Source organism: Drosophila persimilis, unplaced genomic scaffold, assembly GCF_003286085.1.
Source record: "Drosophila persimilis strain 14011-0111.01,24,50 unplaced genomic scaffold, DperRS2 tig00000000-arrow-pilon, whole genome shotgun sequence".
Lineage (NCBI taxonomy): Eukaryota > Metazoa > Arthropoda > Insecta > Diptera > Drosophilidae > Drosophila > Drosophila persimilis.
This window is the reverse complement of record NW_020825288.1, coordinates 17,547,637-17,566,975: the sequence shown is the minus strand read 5'-3', so window position 1 is coordinate 17,566,975 and position 19,339 is coordinate 17,547,637. Positions and strand designations below refer to the sequence as shown.

At 40.3% G+C, this 19,339-nt stretch overlaps 1 protein-coding gene across 3 annotated transcripts in view; it reads left to right on the top strand.

Annotated features, from left to right (window-relative positions):
* The first annotated feature begins 3,086 nt into the window (after nucleotides 1–3,086).
* The window catches only part of LOC6587996 (segmentation protein cap'n'collar), a 48,702-nt gene continuing 32,449 nt past the window's right edge, over nucleotides 3,087–19,339 (top strand). The window contains exons 1-2 of one of the 3 annotated variants that reach the window (XM_026984564.1): nucleotides 3,087–3,374; nucleotides 8,352–8,685. In XM_026984564.1, coding sequence (XP_026840365.1) covers nucleotides 8,401–8,685 — 285 coding nt within the window. In that variant the 5' untranslated portion in view covers nucleotides 3,087–3,374; nucleotides 8,352–8,400. Of the gene's footprint in view, nucleotides 3,375–5,081; nucleotides 5,159–8,351; nucleotides 8,686–18,031; nucleotides 18,126–19,339 lie in introns of those variants that run through there. The other 2 variants (XM_026984565.1, XM_026984566.1) reach the window with 2 other exon arrangements.

Sequence of the window (19,339 nt, the reverse complement as noted above, 5' to 3'; positions counted from 1 at the left end):
TGTCATTTATATGTAATTCTGCACAGATTTCTACCAGATTTCATCCCCTAAAATCAATGTTAACCGATCGCTGCTAACAATCGATAAAAGATAATATGTTAGCATTAGTAATTGCGATAAATTAGCACATTTATCATTATTAAAAACAGGAACGACCCCAATCAGAATTGGTTGACATCAAAACAACAGCTCAGAGCAAGTTTTTAAATAAAATGGGGTTCGCATATACTTCACAGAAACTTGCAAAGAGATGAGAAACAAACAAGATATCGAGTGGACAGGCTTATAAATACACCCATCCGCCTTTCAGCCCCATCTGAGATATTGGTTAACATTATCATATGCATAGTTAACAAAGATGACAACGGAGTCTCCTAATGAGGTCTGTTCTAGTGATGTTCGTATCGTTAAGAAACATTCCTTAGTAATCAAAATTGCTTGCCAATACCATATAGCTGCCATGGAAACACAAGTCTTAAAGATACTTAACGTACTATACATGATTATGCCAAATTAGATCAAAATCGGTTAACATATAGCACTCACAAGTAGCAAACACGATTGTAAGTTTATTTGAAGCTCGTTCTGGTGTGTCAGGCAGGCAACAAAAAACCAAAAACAGAATACAGATTACAAAAGCTACCATATAAAGAAGCCCATGCTGTAGTTTTGATAGAACCCTTAACCATATAGAGCCTATGGAAGTAGCAACCAAAATTCGACACTCTTTATTTACGCACTCGCATAAGACAACCAAAAAAAGGAAAACCAAAACAGATTACGTTCTGAGACTACGATTTATGCTTTAATTTGAACAGTTTTACCGTTTAATGATAGATATCGTGGCTTATCAGTCGAGTTGTTGGCCCTACAGATAGTATTTTTGGATGGTGTTCGGGCGATGTTTGTGTAAACTTGGGAAACCCGTCGTGAACTTCTGGTCGCGCTTGTCTTTTGGGGGCCGATGGCATGCCGGTTTTTGCGTGTTTATACCCATAAATACGAGTACGAAAATGTCTTGCCATTGGCAGCCAGCTCCGATAAGAGTGGAGGCCCATGTGTGTCGAGAGATTAGCTTTTGCGAGTAGCTACAGAGGCGTCGATAAGGAGAGACCTTCGAAGAGGTATACCTATAGAGAAGCTTCAAGAGCGATGGTAGAGAAAGAAGATCAAACCCCCTTTCAACGCCACCTGAGAAACGAGTAAACCCATTTCTCAATCGCCAATCTTTTCGCTCACTATTCAAAAACGTGTCCAACGTTTGGGCATTGTTGTTAGGCAGAGAGGTAGAAAACCTTCAACACCATTTTTAGTATGCTAATTTGAGATCTCTGATTTCGTTTTTGATTTTGTCGGAGGAGAAGACTTGTCTTTTGGGAAACGATATGCTTGGCTTTAGATACACTTAAGACTAACTCAATGATACTCGTACTCGTACATTGTACACGTACATCGTATATTCTTGCAACAAAGTCAATCTGCTCAGATACCAGAATATAGTATATATACAGAAAACAGAGAGAGAGACAAACCACAAGCAACTTTATTAGCTAACGACAGAAACAACAGAAATAAATAACTAAAAACAAGTTTTTGGAGCGATTTTACGGATTTTCGACAAATGTATAAACCAAACAGAAACCGAAAAAGAAAACGAAAAAAAATGAGAAAAATGAAAAATGAAAACAAACCCAAAATAGAAGAGCACACACATACACAAATTGGGAAGATACACCCAGAGGGGGAAGAGGTTTAGAATGTTTTACGAGTCACAAGAAGAATTTCATTTGATTTTGGTTCCATTCCATCATTGAATTTGAGTTTCCTTACTTTTTCAACCAATTTCATCATCTAATTGTATTGTATAATGCATATCCGTCCACAGATTTGATTGATATTACACATTTGGTTCATCGAAAAGATATCACACACACAGAGAACCTGCCCCACAGACACAGACCCATGTCCCGTCCAACCAGCCCCTTTCTCGAATATCCAAACCCCCCCAAAAAAAAGCTTTGTCTTGGAGTTGAACAAGAAATGGCCTTTACTATAATTTCCTTAAGCGAAAGAACGAATACGAATTCTAGTTAATTTTATTAGAAGAAATTTATTTGCGAAGATCGTAATGCATTGGCTATCAGGTTTTATAAGGAAATTTGTGTAGGGAAGGAGTAGAGTATTGTATCTAGGAGGGGAATGAAAGCAGGCAGAGAAACTCTAAAGACGTAAATCTAATTGTATGCTAAATGATATATACACATCTATATATAAATATATATATATATTTACATAATGAATTTTAAGTCAAATGGGAATATTAATAAAAGCGATAACTAATCTGTAATAAAAACAAAAACCTTCACAGCTCGTTTCATTCAGTTCGAAAATGGGAAGTATCCTTCCTGTTTTATTACGTCGTTGAACAATACGAAAAAATACCTTCAATAGCATATAATTTTTATGGCCCAATCATGTATCCATTATAGTTTATGGTTGAAATTGCTTTGCACCCCCGATGCCATTGTTTTCTCCAATGTTCTGTCAATATTTTGTGCCACGGGGGGGAAAGCCAATCAGTTCCGTAATCACTCCATAAATGTGTTTGCATGTTGATTCGGATTGCAGTAAGTGACTCCAAGGGGAGATGCCCAAGAAAAAATATGCGTGTCGAGCCCTGTTCTACATATGCAAAAACATGGCTCAATGTCGTTTGGATTCATCGCCCCCCTTAAGCGGAAGAGATCGATTCCGCTATTAATTGCAGCCCTGCCAGGTGGTGTGGGGGAGCGGATCAATGGACAGAAAAGCTTCTGCTGTCAGCACGCGCTGAGACACGCGATAACAACAACAGATTGGGGCGCCGGCAGAGCGGTCAACGCAGGCGGGGCAGCGCACTTGTCGTCTGCTCAGCGCTATCTTGCCGATTGGAGCTCTGCCTCTCTCTCTCTCCCTCGCGCTATCTCTCTTTTGCCGTCAGAGCGACGCAAACAGCTGAAGCAACGGCGCTCGGCTGGAGCTCTTCAGTGTTTTTTGAAACGCCGTTCAGTGAATTACTGCATACTGTATTGTCGCTCGCCGCACACCTGATTACCGTACGCCTGCCTGCCACTCTCCCTCTGCAACAGCTGATTACGCTCAGCATCTTCTCTTAAGTGGAGTGTTACATTCAGACCTATGACCAAGGCTCTCTTTCTCTCTTTTGATTCAAAGAAACAAACAGAAGAGGAAGATAGAAACAAAAACAACAAGTGTGAGAGTGTGGCGCGCTTTTTCAAAAACTACCTACAAACTAAAAGTAAAAAAAGGCTGACAACAACAAGTGCGAAAAAACCAACAAAATCAACAAAAGCAAAGTGTAGCTAAACCATTAGGTAAAGGAGAATTAAGTAAAAAGTGTGTTTAAAAAAAAATAGAGGAGACTAATTACAATAACAATTAATTCATTTCAAGTTGAAAAGGGGAACAACAATTGCGTCGTTAAAGCTGTTTCTCCCTCTGCTGCTGCTACTGTATCTGGTGTTCGTGTGTGTGTGTGAGTGCGCGTGTTTCTAGGCTAGAGCAAGGTGCGATAAGACAGGGTGAGGTGGGGTCTCGAGTGTGCTCTAAAACGATAGTGTACTTTTCTGCGATGGAACACCGAACACAAAAAGAGCAAGTGCATAAGAACAGTCCCCACCTTGTATCAAATACGTGCGTGGAGAGTGTGTTTTCGTGGTATTTGCTCTCCTCTTATCAACAAGTTGAATTCAATATTAATTTCGCCCATCTCTCTTTGGCCCTCTACACACAACTCCCCCCCGCTGTGCCTAAATTTGTCCATCAATTTGCTAATAGTTTACGTGTGTGTGTGTGTGTGGGTGTCCAGTTCTATGGAAATTTGCTCAGCGCCAACAAAACAACATCATTTGTTCAGTATATGTATATTTCACATCAATTTACCGGTATGATGTGGTCATCACCACAACGTGTCGCTCTCTTCCGCTCTTACTGACTCTCTCTCTCTCTCTCTCTCTCTCTTCGCTGTGCTGCTCTTTGCAAGAAAACAACAACAGCACTGTGCCTCTTATAAATAAATATTTACATTAAAATTGTTCTCGCGAATTTCGTTCGCTGTATGTGTGGCGACACTGGCTGGCCATGTGTGTGCATGTCTGTTAATGATAATGAAAGGTTCCATAATGTATACAACAATTAAACAACAAAACTTATATATTATTGGAAACATTCAAATCTCTAGAGTTACGCTCTATGGATTCCGTTGATATACACGTACCTATCGCTGGACAGTATAATAAACCCTTATTGAGACCTCCTCCCTATCTATTATTACGGGGCGGCAGCTTCTAACGACTTTGTCACGACAACACTTTTATTTAGTTTCGGTTTTCTGTATACCTTGGAGCAGAAAAGGTATATTACAGTCGTAAATGGTTTACGCTATGTATGTATGAGACAGGGCGAGTGAAGTACTTAAAACCCAATAAAGTGTGTACCAGAGTGTTTTCTTGGTCTCCATCAGACCTAAGCCTATCCGTACTTTAATCTCTGCAGCTATAGGATCTAAGAGTCACATAGAGTTTGGTTTTGTGTGTAGACTTCGCGACGAAAATATCTAGAGACAGAATACTTTACCCCTTTAGAATTCTGTAGTATCTATAATTTGAAAGATAAAGGGCTAATTTTTGGTAGGATAATATATAAAGATACTACCCACCTATTAACCAAAAATCACTACAATCGCTTGAAATCCATCCCTGAAAATTAAGAAAACTTAACTTTTAAGGAGACAATATACTTTGTTATTGAAAAGCCTATAACCTATAATTGTCGATATATATTAAAACAGATGAAATGCAAATGCAAATGAAACAATTCACGAAATATTATTCGGGTTTCCAGAGATCTTCGACCCTTGTATTTGAGTTTGAGTTTTGTCCGAATATCAGATACTCAGACAGCAAACCTGAAAAGCAGGTATCCCTTAGTCGAAATATTGACTTGATCTTTCCCTATTATTACCACGTTTTTTCTCCCACCGCAAATTAAAAAGTCAAACTGCATGACGATACCCAGACACGGATTCCACTTTTCACCTTACCCATAGCAGACTGCCCGCTCGATCTGCCCCACTCAGCTGTTGATTTTACTTTGACAGGTAATTGCTTAAATCAATATCTACATAGTACAGAGATACAGAGATACAAATATATAGTATATTCTAGTACTTGTTGTCGTACAAATGTACTTCACATATCTGTATTCTGTCGGACAGCAGGGCTTGTTCTGAACTTTGTTTGTTTGTTTTCAACTTATTTTTTCACATTTTTCTCTCATTCTTAATTATTGCCAACGTTTTATTCAAATTATAACCTACGTCAAGGCATCCAACGACAGCAAAAACAAGAAAGTATTTAATAATAAACAAGACTGCAAAACGGACTTACATGACTAACGAAGAGAACAATACTCTAGTAGGGGTTATAGTAGAATATTATTTTTAAGAGAGAACTATTGCAGACTCTGAAGATTTAAAGATGGGGTAGAGCATTTTGTTTGCCTAAGAGAGATGTCCGCTTAAGAGGAAAAGATACAAGAGACATCTACAATCTGTAGATTCCCATTTAAAAGAGATTTTATTGTACTTATGGGAAGATAATGAGGTTTAGTTTGAAAAGAATTCTTAGAGATAGCCGGTTTACTGAATAAAGATAGCTTGAGTAGAAGAGATACATATGTATCTTTAGCAGGGCAGATCTCGCCATAAGCCCTAAGCCCTAAGCTTTGTTGTAGGGAAAATGTGATATGTACAATATATCACAGACTGATATCCCTTTCTGCTTGAGAACTATTTTTCTTCGGTCTATCCTTTTTGGAATCTTTTTGTTTTCTTGGTTTTAATGCAACAACTAATGATTTTCCAAGTTTCACACCAAACTTAGAATCCATTCTTTCTATCACACCACTCTCCCTCCATTCCCCATTCTGTGACCCCCAATCTATCTTGAAAGCGCATCAACCCCATTGCAAGAGTATGATCATATAAAAAAGCGCTTAAAAAAACAGGTTTCATTTTTCTTGTGTCGCACAAAAACGTAAAGATTTGCAATGTTGACTTGGTTTCGAGGAAAAAACCGTTCAACATCAACACGGTTTGCATTGTGATTTCATGATTTAAAAATATGAGTCCCATGAGACGATGCTATACGAATGCTATGCACAAATTTTCTATAGAAATGAAAGATGAAAGACTTTAGAATCAAGGAAATTCCAAATGTTCTCTACAACAACTACATTGATATACAAAGGCATAGGAAACCTTGAAATTTAGAGGTGCTTACAGGAAAAGAATACAATAACACAGACTCTAAGACCTCTGCCCATTTTGATTGATTGCATTTAATACATATGTACAACATTTTATCAATATTTTATCGTTTGTTTAATAACTCACTTAGTTCTACGAGTATGTCATAACTCATTAAACTTGAACCAATCTGACATTGCTTTATTTAAATTGCTTTAAATTACTTAATATTTCTACTAACTTTTATAGTTGCATGTGATTTCATTAGACTTGGCTTAGCAACTAATCAACATTTGGATAGGAGACTATATTTGACATCTATCTTAGTCCACTAGCTACAACTTATTCCATTTACAATCACAAGCTGCTCAAAGTTCAGCGTTTTTTGAACTTTAATCGAAATATAGTGAAAGCTGTCTTGGGGGCAATATCTCTCTTTGCTGGCTCTGGCTTTGATTTTTTACCAGATCTTCCTATTTACTACCTGGAACACTTTTTAAGTGGTCATCTTCCTTGGTATTTCTTAGACATATCAAACCCTTAAATATGTATTAATTAAATTTCTCGAAATTCCCTTGATCTCTAGAAACTTTCATTTCCAGCCCGTCTCTATCTTCTTTCTCTCTCTCTCAATATCGCTTCTTTTTCGTCATCTCTCTGTTTTCGGAACTTGAGAAGATGACAGACCCAGACAGTACTGAGCCGTCTGTCCACTTTACTCGCTTTTTGTACTGGTTTTTTTTTTGGCAGATGAGTCACGTAGTAAACCAGAAATCTCAGCCTTTCCGAATGGTTAACTTTTTGGCCAAAATACACTTAAAAACCAGAGACGAGGGAATTCCCAGAAAAGACCTTTAGACCCCACATAAAATAATGTTCCAGTGAGCGTTATAATTGTTAATACTCGTAAGTAGCTTAATGGAACAGCGTTTGTTGGGCAGACATTTGGGGGATTTTAACTTCAGGATGGTCTTGATTGCCAACAAAATAAAAATAGAGAAATTTCAAATGATAAATGAAAAATGGGTTAGGTATAATCATTGATCGATGGTGTAGATATATAAAACACATTTAAAGCTTTGCTAGATACTATTATTCATATATCGAGAAGTACCGTCGGAACCTTGACAATAACAATGGATTGATAAAAGGAAAAGTATATACATATGTATACGGTGAAAGTTCCACTGATTCCTTTTGGCTATTTCTCTGACTCATGGGAACTCCATGAAAGTTCTAATCAAAGAAGTTACGACTGTAAATAGAAGTTATGTATCGATGTCAAACGATTGGAACCGCACATACATATTATCTCAAAATAGCCCTAGACCAAATGTAGATAGAAGTTGAAGAATTCACAAAAATATGAAGATCTAATTATAGATCATAAATACATACATATATGATTCACATAGGGAAAAATTCACTTTGAAAGACAGATAAGACCTTCGATTATTGGAATACTACCCATAGTTGAAATACAAAGCTATGCCACGACTTGTTGCCATTAAATTTGAAAGCATTTCCGATAGGTTTCACTTCTTAATCATGGCAAGATTTATTGAAAACCTTATCTAATCGACAAAAAACTCTTGCCGGCAAACAATTGGCTGTTGTAATTTGCATTGTCTGGGTCTGGGCGCCACTAAGTAGTGTATTAGTACAGTGATAACTGATCGGAAAGTACACAGCCCTAGCATGAGTAATAAACATATGTATATACAGATGGATTCAATCAATTTCCGTATCAATAGTTAACCCAATATTTCGGCTTATCTTGCGAGTAACTTCTGCGAATATTTGCCTGAGTGTATTCACTGTACTTATCTATGGCTGTGATGGTGTGCGTGTGCGTAATCTCCACCATAAAATAAATGGCAAAGGCAATCAAGAAATAAACAGAAAGTTTAACATAGCTCGATCGGGGCGAGCGTTTCTTATCAAATATTTATGGCGCGAGTACAGTGAGGACTCGACCAAACAGTGAAAGCATTAATTTATGCCCAGAGATAGCCACAAGAGAGTAATTAAATCATGTTTTTAGTTGACCCATTGCCTCTGCATCACGATTATTGAACGACTGAGACGCCATCATGATCGACCTGGAGGACCTACCCCGACTACAGTCCCTCTCCCCAGCGAGGGACATCGATGATTACTATCCGCAGACCCTGCTGGAGCCCATCCTCATGGATCCCAATCCCAAGAAGAAGGTCACCGTCCGAGTGCCCATCGGACCGCCTTCGAAGATGGCAAAATTGATTAAACCCACGGTGGCCTCTACGCCCTCTACTCCCTCACTGGAGACCCCGCCCACACCTGTGGTACAGTCCACCCGGAACCTCACCTGGCGAGGGGAATTCCAATTCACGACTCTGGTAAGCCACGCCCCCAATAATTACAGGCACAAATGTCGACAGCGCTAAAAGATACGAGATCTGAAATCTGAATAATCAATCTTAATTAATTTGGTGAATATGAAACACAGCTTTATTACAATATTATCCATGGATTAATCAAGTTTGATTGTCATCCAATAATGTTAGGCAAAGGTATTCCCAATTATATTAAAGTACGTATGGCCACTGACCATCTCAATATTGCAATTTTTATGTGGACAAATTTCGGCTCATTATATTTTATGTATTATATATATTTTTTGGGCGGCACACGCCTTTAAATGGAAATTTTACACGAATTTTATTGGCCACATGTCCCAAACATGTACTTTTACGCCATAACTACATTTAATTACATAGGTGGCGCCAATGTTACGTGTATGCTTTTTTAGCTACACATAATGAATGAATTCGAACAACAATCACTAAATTCTAATAAATTTTTTTTGTATATAGGCGAATAAATTAATAAACAAACCCTTCCCCATATAGAATAATGCGCCATATATTATTTATATATTCAATAAACGATAGACTTTAGCCGCCCAATCGACATAGCAACTATTTCCAAAAAGCTCCCCCAAAGCTCTTTCCACTCTTCTTCTCTCGAACCACTAGCTCAAACATGCAACGCAAAAATAAGACGGGAGAGCGGAAAAAAGCTTTCTTTAGTTTGATCGAACCGCTAGACCATGGAAAGGTATGAACAACAGGCAAAAACAGCTAAAGAAAATTGCAAGGCTCGGTCGAACCTCACCTCGGCGTGCTTTTAACGAACAATACACCAATATAACAAAGTATATTAAGCTAATGGGGTGGACTTTACGTTGGTCTCGTGACATTTTCTGGGCCGTGTTGCCTGTTGTCCATACCTCTTTTTCCTCAGCGATTTCCCTGCGTTAAATAAGGCAGCGAGCTGGGTAGCAAAAGAGGAGTGATGAAGTGTTGACTCCGATGGCCATTCTGTTAACTTTTTGTATATTTAGTAGGTATGCAAAAATATGTTTTAAATTTTAAAGCCATCTGAATAGGGTCAAAAAATTATCAATAAGAGAAAAAGTCATTGTTCACAGCAGCTGAAAAATATAATTTGTACATCAATTAAGGGAAAGAGGGTAAACAAAAGCCCATACTCCATAAATACGTTGCGACTCTCGAAAGCTGCGGTGAATGGTGAATTTAATCAAAATATCAAAATCCGCGCTGACGGACGCGTCGTCGTGGTGAAAATTGCAAAAAACAAATCAAACACACTAAAAGAGTGACAAAACAAACACGTTTTCTCAAAGAAAACCACGAAACACGTAGGTTACGCGAACGAGCTGATAAAGCGGATGCGGCAATAATTTTGCAAGTGAAAGAAATACGCGTAAAAGTGCGAAGTACAGGCGGCAAGTGTGCTCTCTCTCTCTGTGTGTGTGTGTGTGTTGTTTTTCGTTAATAACAAATGGAGAACTACTGGAATCGTTTCATGTTTCGGCTGCTGAAATAGTTATGTTGCATGCCCCACAAAATAAGTGCAACTCATTGGGGTGGTGGGTGGTGTGGTGGGCGACCAACAGGCTAGCAACAACAGTTATTCAGCAAACTGCCCGCCTCTCTCTCTCTCTACTATCTCTCTCCCAACGCTCAGCTGACATGCTGCAACCTCCAGGCGAATGCACGAAAAAGCACTTTGATAAATAATTTGTTAATACAAAGTGCAAAGCAAAGGCTGGACCGGGCTAGCGGCGCTGCTGTTATTTTGTTGTACTGTCGCTCTCCTCTTCTCGAAGTTTCGAAATTCTCGTACCCGTACATTTTCTCTTTACGTGTGAGCTTTGTGTGTGCGTGTAAGCTTTGATTCTACATAAAAAATTCAATTATTTTGCATTTAATTAAATGCATTAATAAATGTGTGTGTCGCAGCACATTCGACTGTGCCTGTGTACATATGTGTGTGTGTGTGCTTAAAGCAAAACGCGAGAGCATGGACAAGAAAAAAAAACAGCAGTTGTCAAATGCATGTGTGTGTTTGTGTGTTCTTGTGTGAGTCAGACGAAGCACCAAAGAAACGAGCGATAAAAGCAAACAAAGAAATAAACAACAAATATGCTGGCAAAAAAAAACACACTTAATAATATTAGACAACAAAAACGGCAAAACAAAGCAAAACTTTGACGATTTCACCAGCCGCCTGACACGCATTCTCAACACACATACGCACAAGCATGTAAATGCAGAGAGGCAGAGGTAAAGTGCGTGCTGCCAGACTGAAAGAAGAAGCAGAGGGCGGCTTTTGCTGTAAATTGAAAAGACAACGCAAATTGTTATAAATATATAATGGAAAGTAAATGCAAATCAATTAGAGTGTGAAACACACGAAGTGAGAGAGAGAAAGCTAATTTGGCCAAGTTCAAGGACGTACACGTGTTATTCTTTCAATCAGTGTGGAATATCAATGTATTTGTGTTAATATTTTGTGCCTTGCAGAAATTACAAAAAATAAAATTGTATTGATTAATTGAACGATAAAACGCAAAAGAAAGTGAAATATAAAAAAATTAAAAGCAACAAAAACCGAAAAAAGACAGCGGGAGAGTGAGTGAAAAGACTAACGGCGGTTGTGTGCCCCGCAACGGTAAACCGCAGCAGCCACACATCATTGCATTCAACATTCAACAGACGCAGCAACAAGAGCAGAGGAGGAAAGAGCTACAGCATCACCTACAGTATTTACTGCGTCGCAGCTTTTACCGCTGTAGATCGGCAGCAGCGGCGCATCTTCTCCTTTTGGCAGGGCCAAAAAAAATTTCTGCCGCACAGAAAAGGTGAGTGCACTCTCCCTCCCACACACACACCCACACCCACACCCACTCACCACTCTCGCACACTTGCATTTGTGTATTTGTATTGAATTCATTGAGAACAGAACTGCTTGTTCAGGGGGCATTCATGAAAGGTGGGCCATTTGCAAAAGTCTGCAATTCCTCAGAAAAACATTCCATCATATCATATATGCCCCACCTCGTGTTTATTGTCTTTATTGGTTTTGCGTCTTTCTGCGCTAATCAAAGTTTAATTTTCTTTTTTTCCACCCCATTCCCCAACCCCCGTGAAGATTCCCTTTTTGCGAATTGCTTAAAACAAAGAAAGTTCATATCTTCTAACGAATTGTTGGCATATTTTTCGGTGTGTGCTCTTTGTTGTTGTTGTTTTATCTGCGTGTTTTGTGTCCGTCCTTGAATTGGGTGTTTCACTTGGCGGCTGGCAGCAGCAGCAGTGCGCAACATTTCGCGCTAGAGACCTTGAACAAGTTCAAGTTCACCGGCGGGTGGTTGTCTGTGTGTGCGTGTGTGTGTCTGTGTCTGAGGTCTGGGTCATTCCTTTTTGGATTTTGCGCTTGATTTTGTTGTGGGAGTTAATAGAGGACATAAAAGGCAAGAGACACACACACAAGGACAACGCATGGGCATATTAAATGCGTAGTTTAAGGAAAAGAGAGTGCATTCGAAGAGAAAAACAACACGATTAACGCTTCTAGACTTCCAGGGATCTTCCATGTGTTCGTTCTTTTCCTAACCTCAAGCTTCGTTCTTGGTATTAGTGCTATTTTATGCTTCAACGGAAGTAGCCATAACTGTTGCTTCAAGCAGTTTACTTTCTGTCAAAAGAAAGTACTATTCACCTCTCACTCTTACCACGTGAATCCTCTAACAAGCAGTGCGCTTTCTTTCAAGTGCAAGCAGTCCAATTTCAACACCAAATAAACATCTCACTCTAACCAATAGAATTCGCAAGCTAAAACTCTAGAGAATGAGAATGAGAGACGGAGATAGTAGATATTCTATCACCCATACACGGAAACCAATACTTTCTTCGCATCATTTCCTCATAACCGCAGAACAGTCGCCAATTTCCATTCGCATCAAACGTGACAAAGGCCGATCTGCCACTCGAAACAAAAGCATTTCTCATTGAAAATTCAAATTGCATCGACCATGTACATACATATATGTATTTATTTATATTTAACCATTTGTTATGCTTTTACTAACTCCATTTTATTTTTGTGGCTACTTACAGAACAAACACGAGGACAGCCATCAATTAAAGAGGAGGCACGCACAGATATTATTGCGATTCAGGCAATCACAGATCGGAAAAGAATATATTTTCTGCTCTGTTCTGTTCTGTTCTGCTAATTTTGCGCAGAGATTTCTCTGGACGTGTGGCAAAAAAAGAAATCAGCGTGCAGCGGAGGCAGGCAGAGGGGAAGCGTCATTGAACGGCTGTCCATCCCGGACGACGCAGCCATCGAGCTGTTGTCTGGCCGGGGGGCTGAAAAGTGGAGGAGACCTCGCGTACCACCCACGCATCCAAGCATCCGCGGAGCATTTGTAACCTCAGGGTAAAAACAAAACAGAAACCTCATTAAAATGATCTCAAATAAAAAATCACACGCCATGCGGATGCTCCAGCTGGCCTTGGCCCTTAGCCTGTTGCAGTATAATCCGGACTATCTGCTCAACCGCTGGGACTCGCAGCTGGAGCTGGCCCACGGGGATGGATGGGAGCTGGAGATGCTGCGCTCGGTGCATCGCATCGACATGAACCAGAATCCGTATGCCAACCGCAAGATGATGCCCCGGATTGAGGATCTGCTGCCCTTCGACGACCATGGAGTGGGTGGCGGAGGCGAGTACAAGCTGCCGACAAGATTCAACGGCAGCGCCTTTGTAATGAATCTCCACAATACGACCGGCAACAGCAGCGTCCAGACAGCAGCCCTCCAGGATCTCCAGAGCGGCGGGGGAGGGGCGAATGGAAATTCCAATGGCGGATCGGGCGCACCATCGGCGGGTGGAGGCACCGGCTCTGGCAGCGCCTCTGGCTTGGGAGAGATCCACATCGACACTTCTGCGATGGCCACCGGCAACAATAACAATCACTCAATGCGGCACCATGCCGCCCCGGAGCTGGACATCTTCCTGTCGCCGCATCTGCTGCAGGAGCAGCGCTCGATTTGGGAGCAGAACCTGGCCGATCTGCAGGACTACAACGATCTGCCGCAGGCCAGCCCCTATGCGAATCTGCCCCTGAAAGATGGCCAGCAGCAGGCGCCGAACAGCTCCAGTCTGGACCTCAGCCTGGCCGCCCTGCTGCACGGCTTTGCCGCCAGTGGAACGCACCGCGAGGTAGCCACGGCCCTGAATGACAGCACACCGCATCCCGGCAATCTGGGCAGTCACACGGCGGAGCAATTCGGACCGGATAACGATGACACTGAGGAGGATCTCTATCTGGGTCGTCTGTTCGGCGAGGACGCCGACGAGGAGGATGTGGGAGGAGTGGCCAATGCCTGCGAAGTCGAGGGATTGACCACCGATGAACCCTTTGGCAGTGCCACCTTTGGCAACGAAGTGGAAGTCGTCGTCGAGCAGGAGGATGAGAAGGAGGAGGAGGAGGAGGAGGTAACACCATAACATTGTAGCTGTAATTGTAAATCGACTGATTAGAAGGCTCTCCGATGTCCGATATGGCACCACCTGCAGAGGGCCCTCCCCGGTGTCTCTGTCCGAGTGTGCGTTATCGAACAGTGTCGCCGAAAAGTATTTGCATTGCTAATGAAGAGAGCGAATGAACTCCGTGCTTGACCTATTCCAGTCGGTCGACGGGCATTTGATTTGTTTAGGCACAGAACCCAGCCATTTGTTGCTGTTATCCTCTCTCTTTTTGGTTGTTTTCGATATTTAAATGTGCCTACACTCTCTGTGACAATGTTTTCACAATTTCCCTGCTTATCTGTAGATAATGGAGCCAATGACTGGCTTTGTTGATATACGAACCATCAGCATGACTGTTTGTCACACACAGGCACCTCCAAAGAACGCTACAATTTCCATATCTCTGTCTGCTTTGTACGCTTCATCAATGATTAACACAAACGCTATAGTATAATTCATAGTTTAAGTAGATTTTAGATTATTTTATCGATACATTGATGGGAAATGTAGAAAATATCTTTCAGAACATATCCCATGAGCAATATCCGCCTCCAGGCAGTTCCTTCAGTGCTAGTCCTCTGTTTCTCTATCAGTGGTTTGACCTGTGTAAAATGAAAGAGTTGTAGCCCCAATCTCTGTAGGGCATCCCTGCTATCTGTATCTTTCTATTTGCTTTGCGGTACCTCTGTCCCTCTATCCGTTTTCCGATCCACACACGCAACAACTTTCACCCTCTTTCGGGGTCCCCAATCCATAGTTCACATTTATTTAATATGCAAACACACAAAAACAGCGACAGAAAAAACACCAACACCACCAACAACCAGGCAATTAGGTCATTAAACGTTTCGACTGCGCAAAAAAAATACAACAAACACAAAAATATTCACAGAAAATGGTAAAAAACAAAAGCACAAACTTAAAGCAGAGAAAAAATTGGAAAGAGATTTTTGCACAAAATTAAAAAATTCAATTTTATAAATTTATTTATAAACCAAAGATTTATTTATGTATGCATGTATGTGCATTGACAGTGCAGTTCATGACCATAAGAGGTGAATGCAAGGGTACTTGAAAGACAGATAGATAGCAGACGTAGTAGAAAGAATAGATTGGATGTTGCTAACTGACCTATGAGGCAAAAGATGAACTTATTTGATATTTAATTATGCTCTAAAAGTGAACTTTTCCAATATCAAGGCATATTCTTATAGATATTGAATTTTAGTGTCACGATGGCTTGATTTCCATCAATTTCTTGGCTTATTCGATATCCCTCATATTTTAAATCAAGAAAAAATCGATGTCATCGGACTTAGAACATTATCATTTTTGACTGAAATCGAATCATATTCGATAACTCTTCAATTAATTGCATAACTTTTAAACTCGTTATCGATATAATAATCAATTATCGATCGACAACTGCTATCTGCATCGATGTTTGTCGAACAAAGTATCGATTTGAAAGGAACTTTTTGAGCTGAATTCATGATTGGAAAGGTTTTTTATAGCCTGCAATCATTCTCTGATAAATATTCATTGAATGTCTGTCTGGATGTGTGTAAAAATACATATATTTTGGCGCTGATTTGTTGTATTTGCTCTTTTAAATATTTATTTTTAATCGCATTCTGTCCGTGTGTCTGCTTTTTTCGTTACCTTTTTTTTGTATTGTGCGAATTGCAATTTAAATATGCATAAACATTCATACTTGGCCAAAAAGGAGAGCAGCAGGAGGGGGACTGGGGATTGGGGATGTTGGAGAATGACTAACTCTCTCGTGTGTTATTCTCAACTCGATTTATTCTGTGCGCTGCGACTGTGGCCTGTAATTTGTTTCTGCTGTTTGCCTTTTCCACGACATGTCACGAATGTTTTCCATTTCGGCTGATGACGGTTTTTATTTTATTTGATTTGCCATTTGTTCTGTGTTGATATTTTTCTGAATTTGTTCTTGAGACAAAATCATACATGCACATATATTTTTGCATATATTTTATGTATGTATATTTATATATTTACTCTTTATGATCTATATAATGCACTCGGCATTGACTGGGTTGCATAATCATTGAAAACATTTCGATTAAGATTCATCAGATGATGATTTTCTTTGTTCTTTAATGATTAAGCGATTCCGCATTTAACTTCCGACACTTAATGGTGCATTTGTGGTTTAATTATGGTACCCTTTAAAATGTGGCACTATAGGTTTTTATCATAAGTTTAGAAAGGTGGAAAGGATTCTTCCGTAAGAAGTGTATTTCTAAAGATATTCCAACCAAACCTTACAGAATTTACGATTATATATTAAGTCGTTACTCTGCCAAGTTTGATCACCATCTGGCAACTTCTTGAACTATATCTTATAGCTTTCGATCGCTCTGGTAGAGGGTATCTGTTGTGTCTATCCTCCAATCGGGCTTTCTTTCCATCTCTTGATTATAATTACAGCTGTTCAGAGCTGCAATCCATATACGTACGAATATGCAAATGATCCTCTTGAACTAGTTCCCCTTCAAACCATAAACGGATTGAGCAAATATGCAAATGAGTGAACTAGTTCTGGTTCTCGTTTCAACAAAGAACAGAAACCATGCACCTGTCTCTCTCTCTCTCTGTCTCGCCTGAACCAAAGATCTCTCCATCACTTAATCCCTCTTCTGTCCCCAAAGCTCCCAATATTTCGCTCTGACCTCTGCGGGCTTGAAGTGCTTTAGGTCGCTCTCTGTGTGACCTCCTCACACACACACGAGAAACTCTATCTTGAATGTCGTCCACCTGTGGTGTTGTCTCCCTCTCTCTCGCAAGATTTGCTAATTGCAAATCTACGAAAAAAGCGCAAAAATAAAAATCACGCACAAAGCTTTGTCGCTTCGCTGTTTTGCTTTGTGCGTCTCATTCGCTCAAGCAGAAGTCAACCTTTCGTCATGCTTTTTTGTGTTTAAGTGCTATTTTTGGGGATTGTTTCGTTGAACTTCGCTGAAAAATCAAAGTCTTGAATCATCTCTTGCTCTGAGAGATCTTTCTCCTGTCTCTCTTACGCTCTCACTCACTCACTCTTTCGCACGCCTTGATTGCGCGTTTTGTAATACTCGTACTATCGGATGATGCACTTTTCACAGACCGCCGCCCGCCCCCCCCCCCCATCCATCAGCCATCAGCAGCCATCCATCAAAAGGGGTGTGTGCTTATGGTATGGTACGAGGGGAGGGGGGCAGCTGACGTGGGAAAGAAAACTTGAAAACAAAACCGAAAAAGAGCGTAAAAACAGCTGTTTTTACCGGCATCACATTCAGCGCGCTCTTCAACACACTTTTCAGCAACTCTGGCAACATTTGCTGCGAGAGAGAAAATCAACAAAACAAAATGTTGCAGGCGAAAGCCATTTAGTCGATACACCAACCTGGAATTAGTGGAGAATGCAACCGCTAGAAGCTTTTATCGATTATGTTTTTCGATAGACACAAACGTTGAAATTTAATAGTTTTTTGAAGAGCTTCCATTCAAAAAAAAAATAATCTACTTTAAAGGCTCTTAGCCATATATGTAAATATGTATGTATGGCTACCCATCATTCTGCTGTTCTGTCTGCTACTAGGCCTCTTATCAGTTACGGGTGCTTTTTTGTTGTCCGATTTACTTTCAAAATTCGTGCAAAACAAACTTTATCAATTGAAAATAATCAAATATTTTTTATGAGCACCCCTCCAGTTGTGGTGCTGATTAGCCAGCCCCAGCGTGCCAGACAGAGTTTCTCTCATAATTTCTAGCCGCGACACCAGGCGGCACTTTCAGTCTGCGTTATGCCGATTTCCAGTGAATACGTCTCAAACCGAATCGTCGAAAGCAACAGAACGGAAACCATTTCATCATTTCCCCAAAATGTGTCTCAACGAGGAGTACAAATATATGCACATCTACCTAGCGGTCTGTCTTCGAGATTTACCTTCTTCCTATATCTATCTTTATATGTGATATCAGCAGACTATCTTTTTTTGTGCGCACACGGATAAACTTTCTATTCACATGGCCAGGTGTTGGCGCAAAAAAAAAAAAACGGTGTAAAGACTCTGCAAATTGAAAAATAATTTGCCTGTAATTACGTTGCATTTTCCCATCTAATTACCTGCAAAGAAGAGGCAAGGCAAAAGTGTACAAGAAATATTCACAATTCCCTTGGACTATAGCTATTTATTAGAGAGGAGGCACAAAATGTCACGAGTCCTCGTAGTAGAATCGCTTGAATGCCAAAATTGAGTGAGAAAAATGGACAAAACCACTTGAAAGATATCATGGTATCGTTTTGAAGTATTAGTAATATGCGGCTGCTTGAGTGACTTATCGGGGCAGTGGACATTGAAACTAATACGAATATCACCAAGTATCAGAATCCTAAATAAGTGTTAAAATTGACTCTTAAAGCCTAAGAAATTCTTTCGAAAAAACCCACGCTCCAAATTCTGAGGGGGTTATTGGATATTTGTAGTACTTAAATCTAATAAGCGTTTGTTAATGCCCAGTGATAATCGTAAATGAAGTGACTTGTACATTTTCGTGACTTTCGTGCGGCTTTGGTACTCCCATCTCTAGTTAAATACTTGAATATTTCTGTCTAGTTTTTTTTGAGTGAGCTTTGGTTTCTCACCCAAGAAGCTCTCGTTGGCTAATTTCCATAATTAAATGCCGTTAATTACGGTTCGCGAACTTTTGTTGAGGCGCCGCCTATTGGCCAAAAGTGCTGTGCGGGAAAGAGATGGCAAGTGCAGAGTGCGGTGTGTGTTTCTGTGTAAAAAAAGTTCAGATGTCAAATTGATTATATGGTGGAGAAAGAGACAGGGAGAGAGGGAGAGAGACAGAGAGAGAGAGTACGTACGTTCGATTGTGAATTGAAAATGCATTAATTGAAGGGAAGAAACCATTCGGATGACACAAATGAACTGTTATTAAGGCATACCTGCAACCCCTCTCTGCGGCCTGCAGACCGCAAAACGTTGCATCGAGCACACAACAGGATACTTGAGGCCAAAGCCACAGATACAGAGCCCGCAAACATATACATAGATACTTCAGCTTTGTTGGTGGCACAACACAATCCCCGACAGAGGACAGAGGACTGCTGCAACTGCAGACTTTTGGTTTGA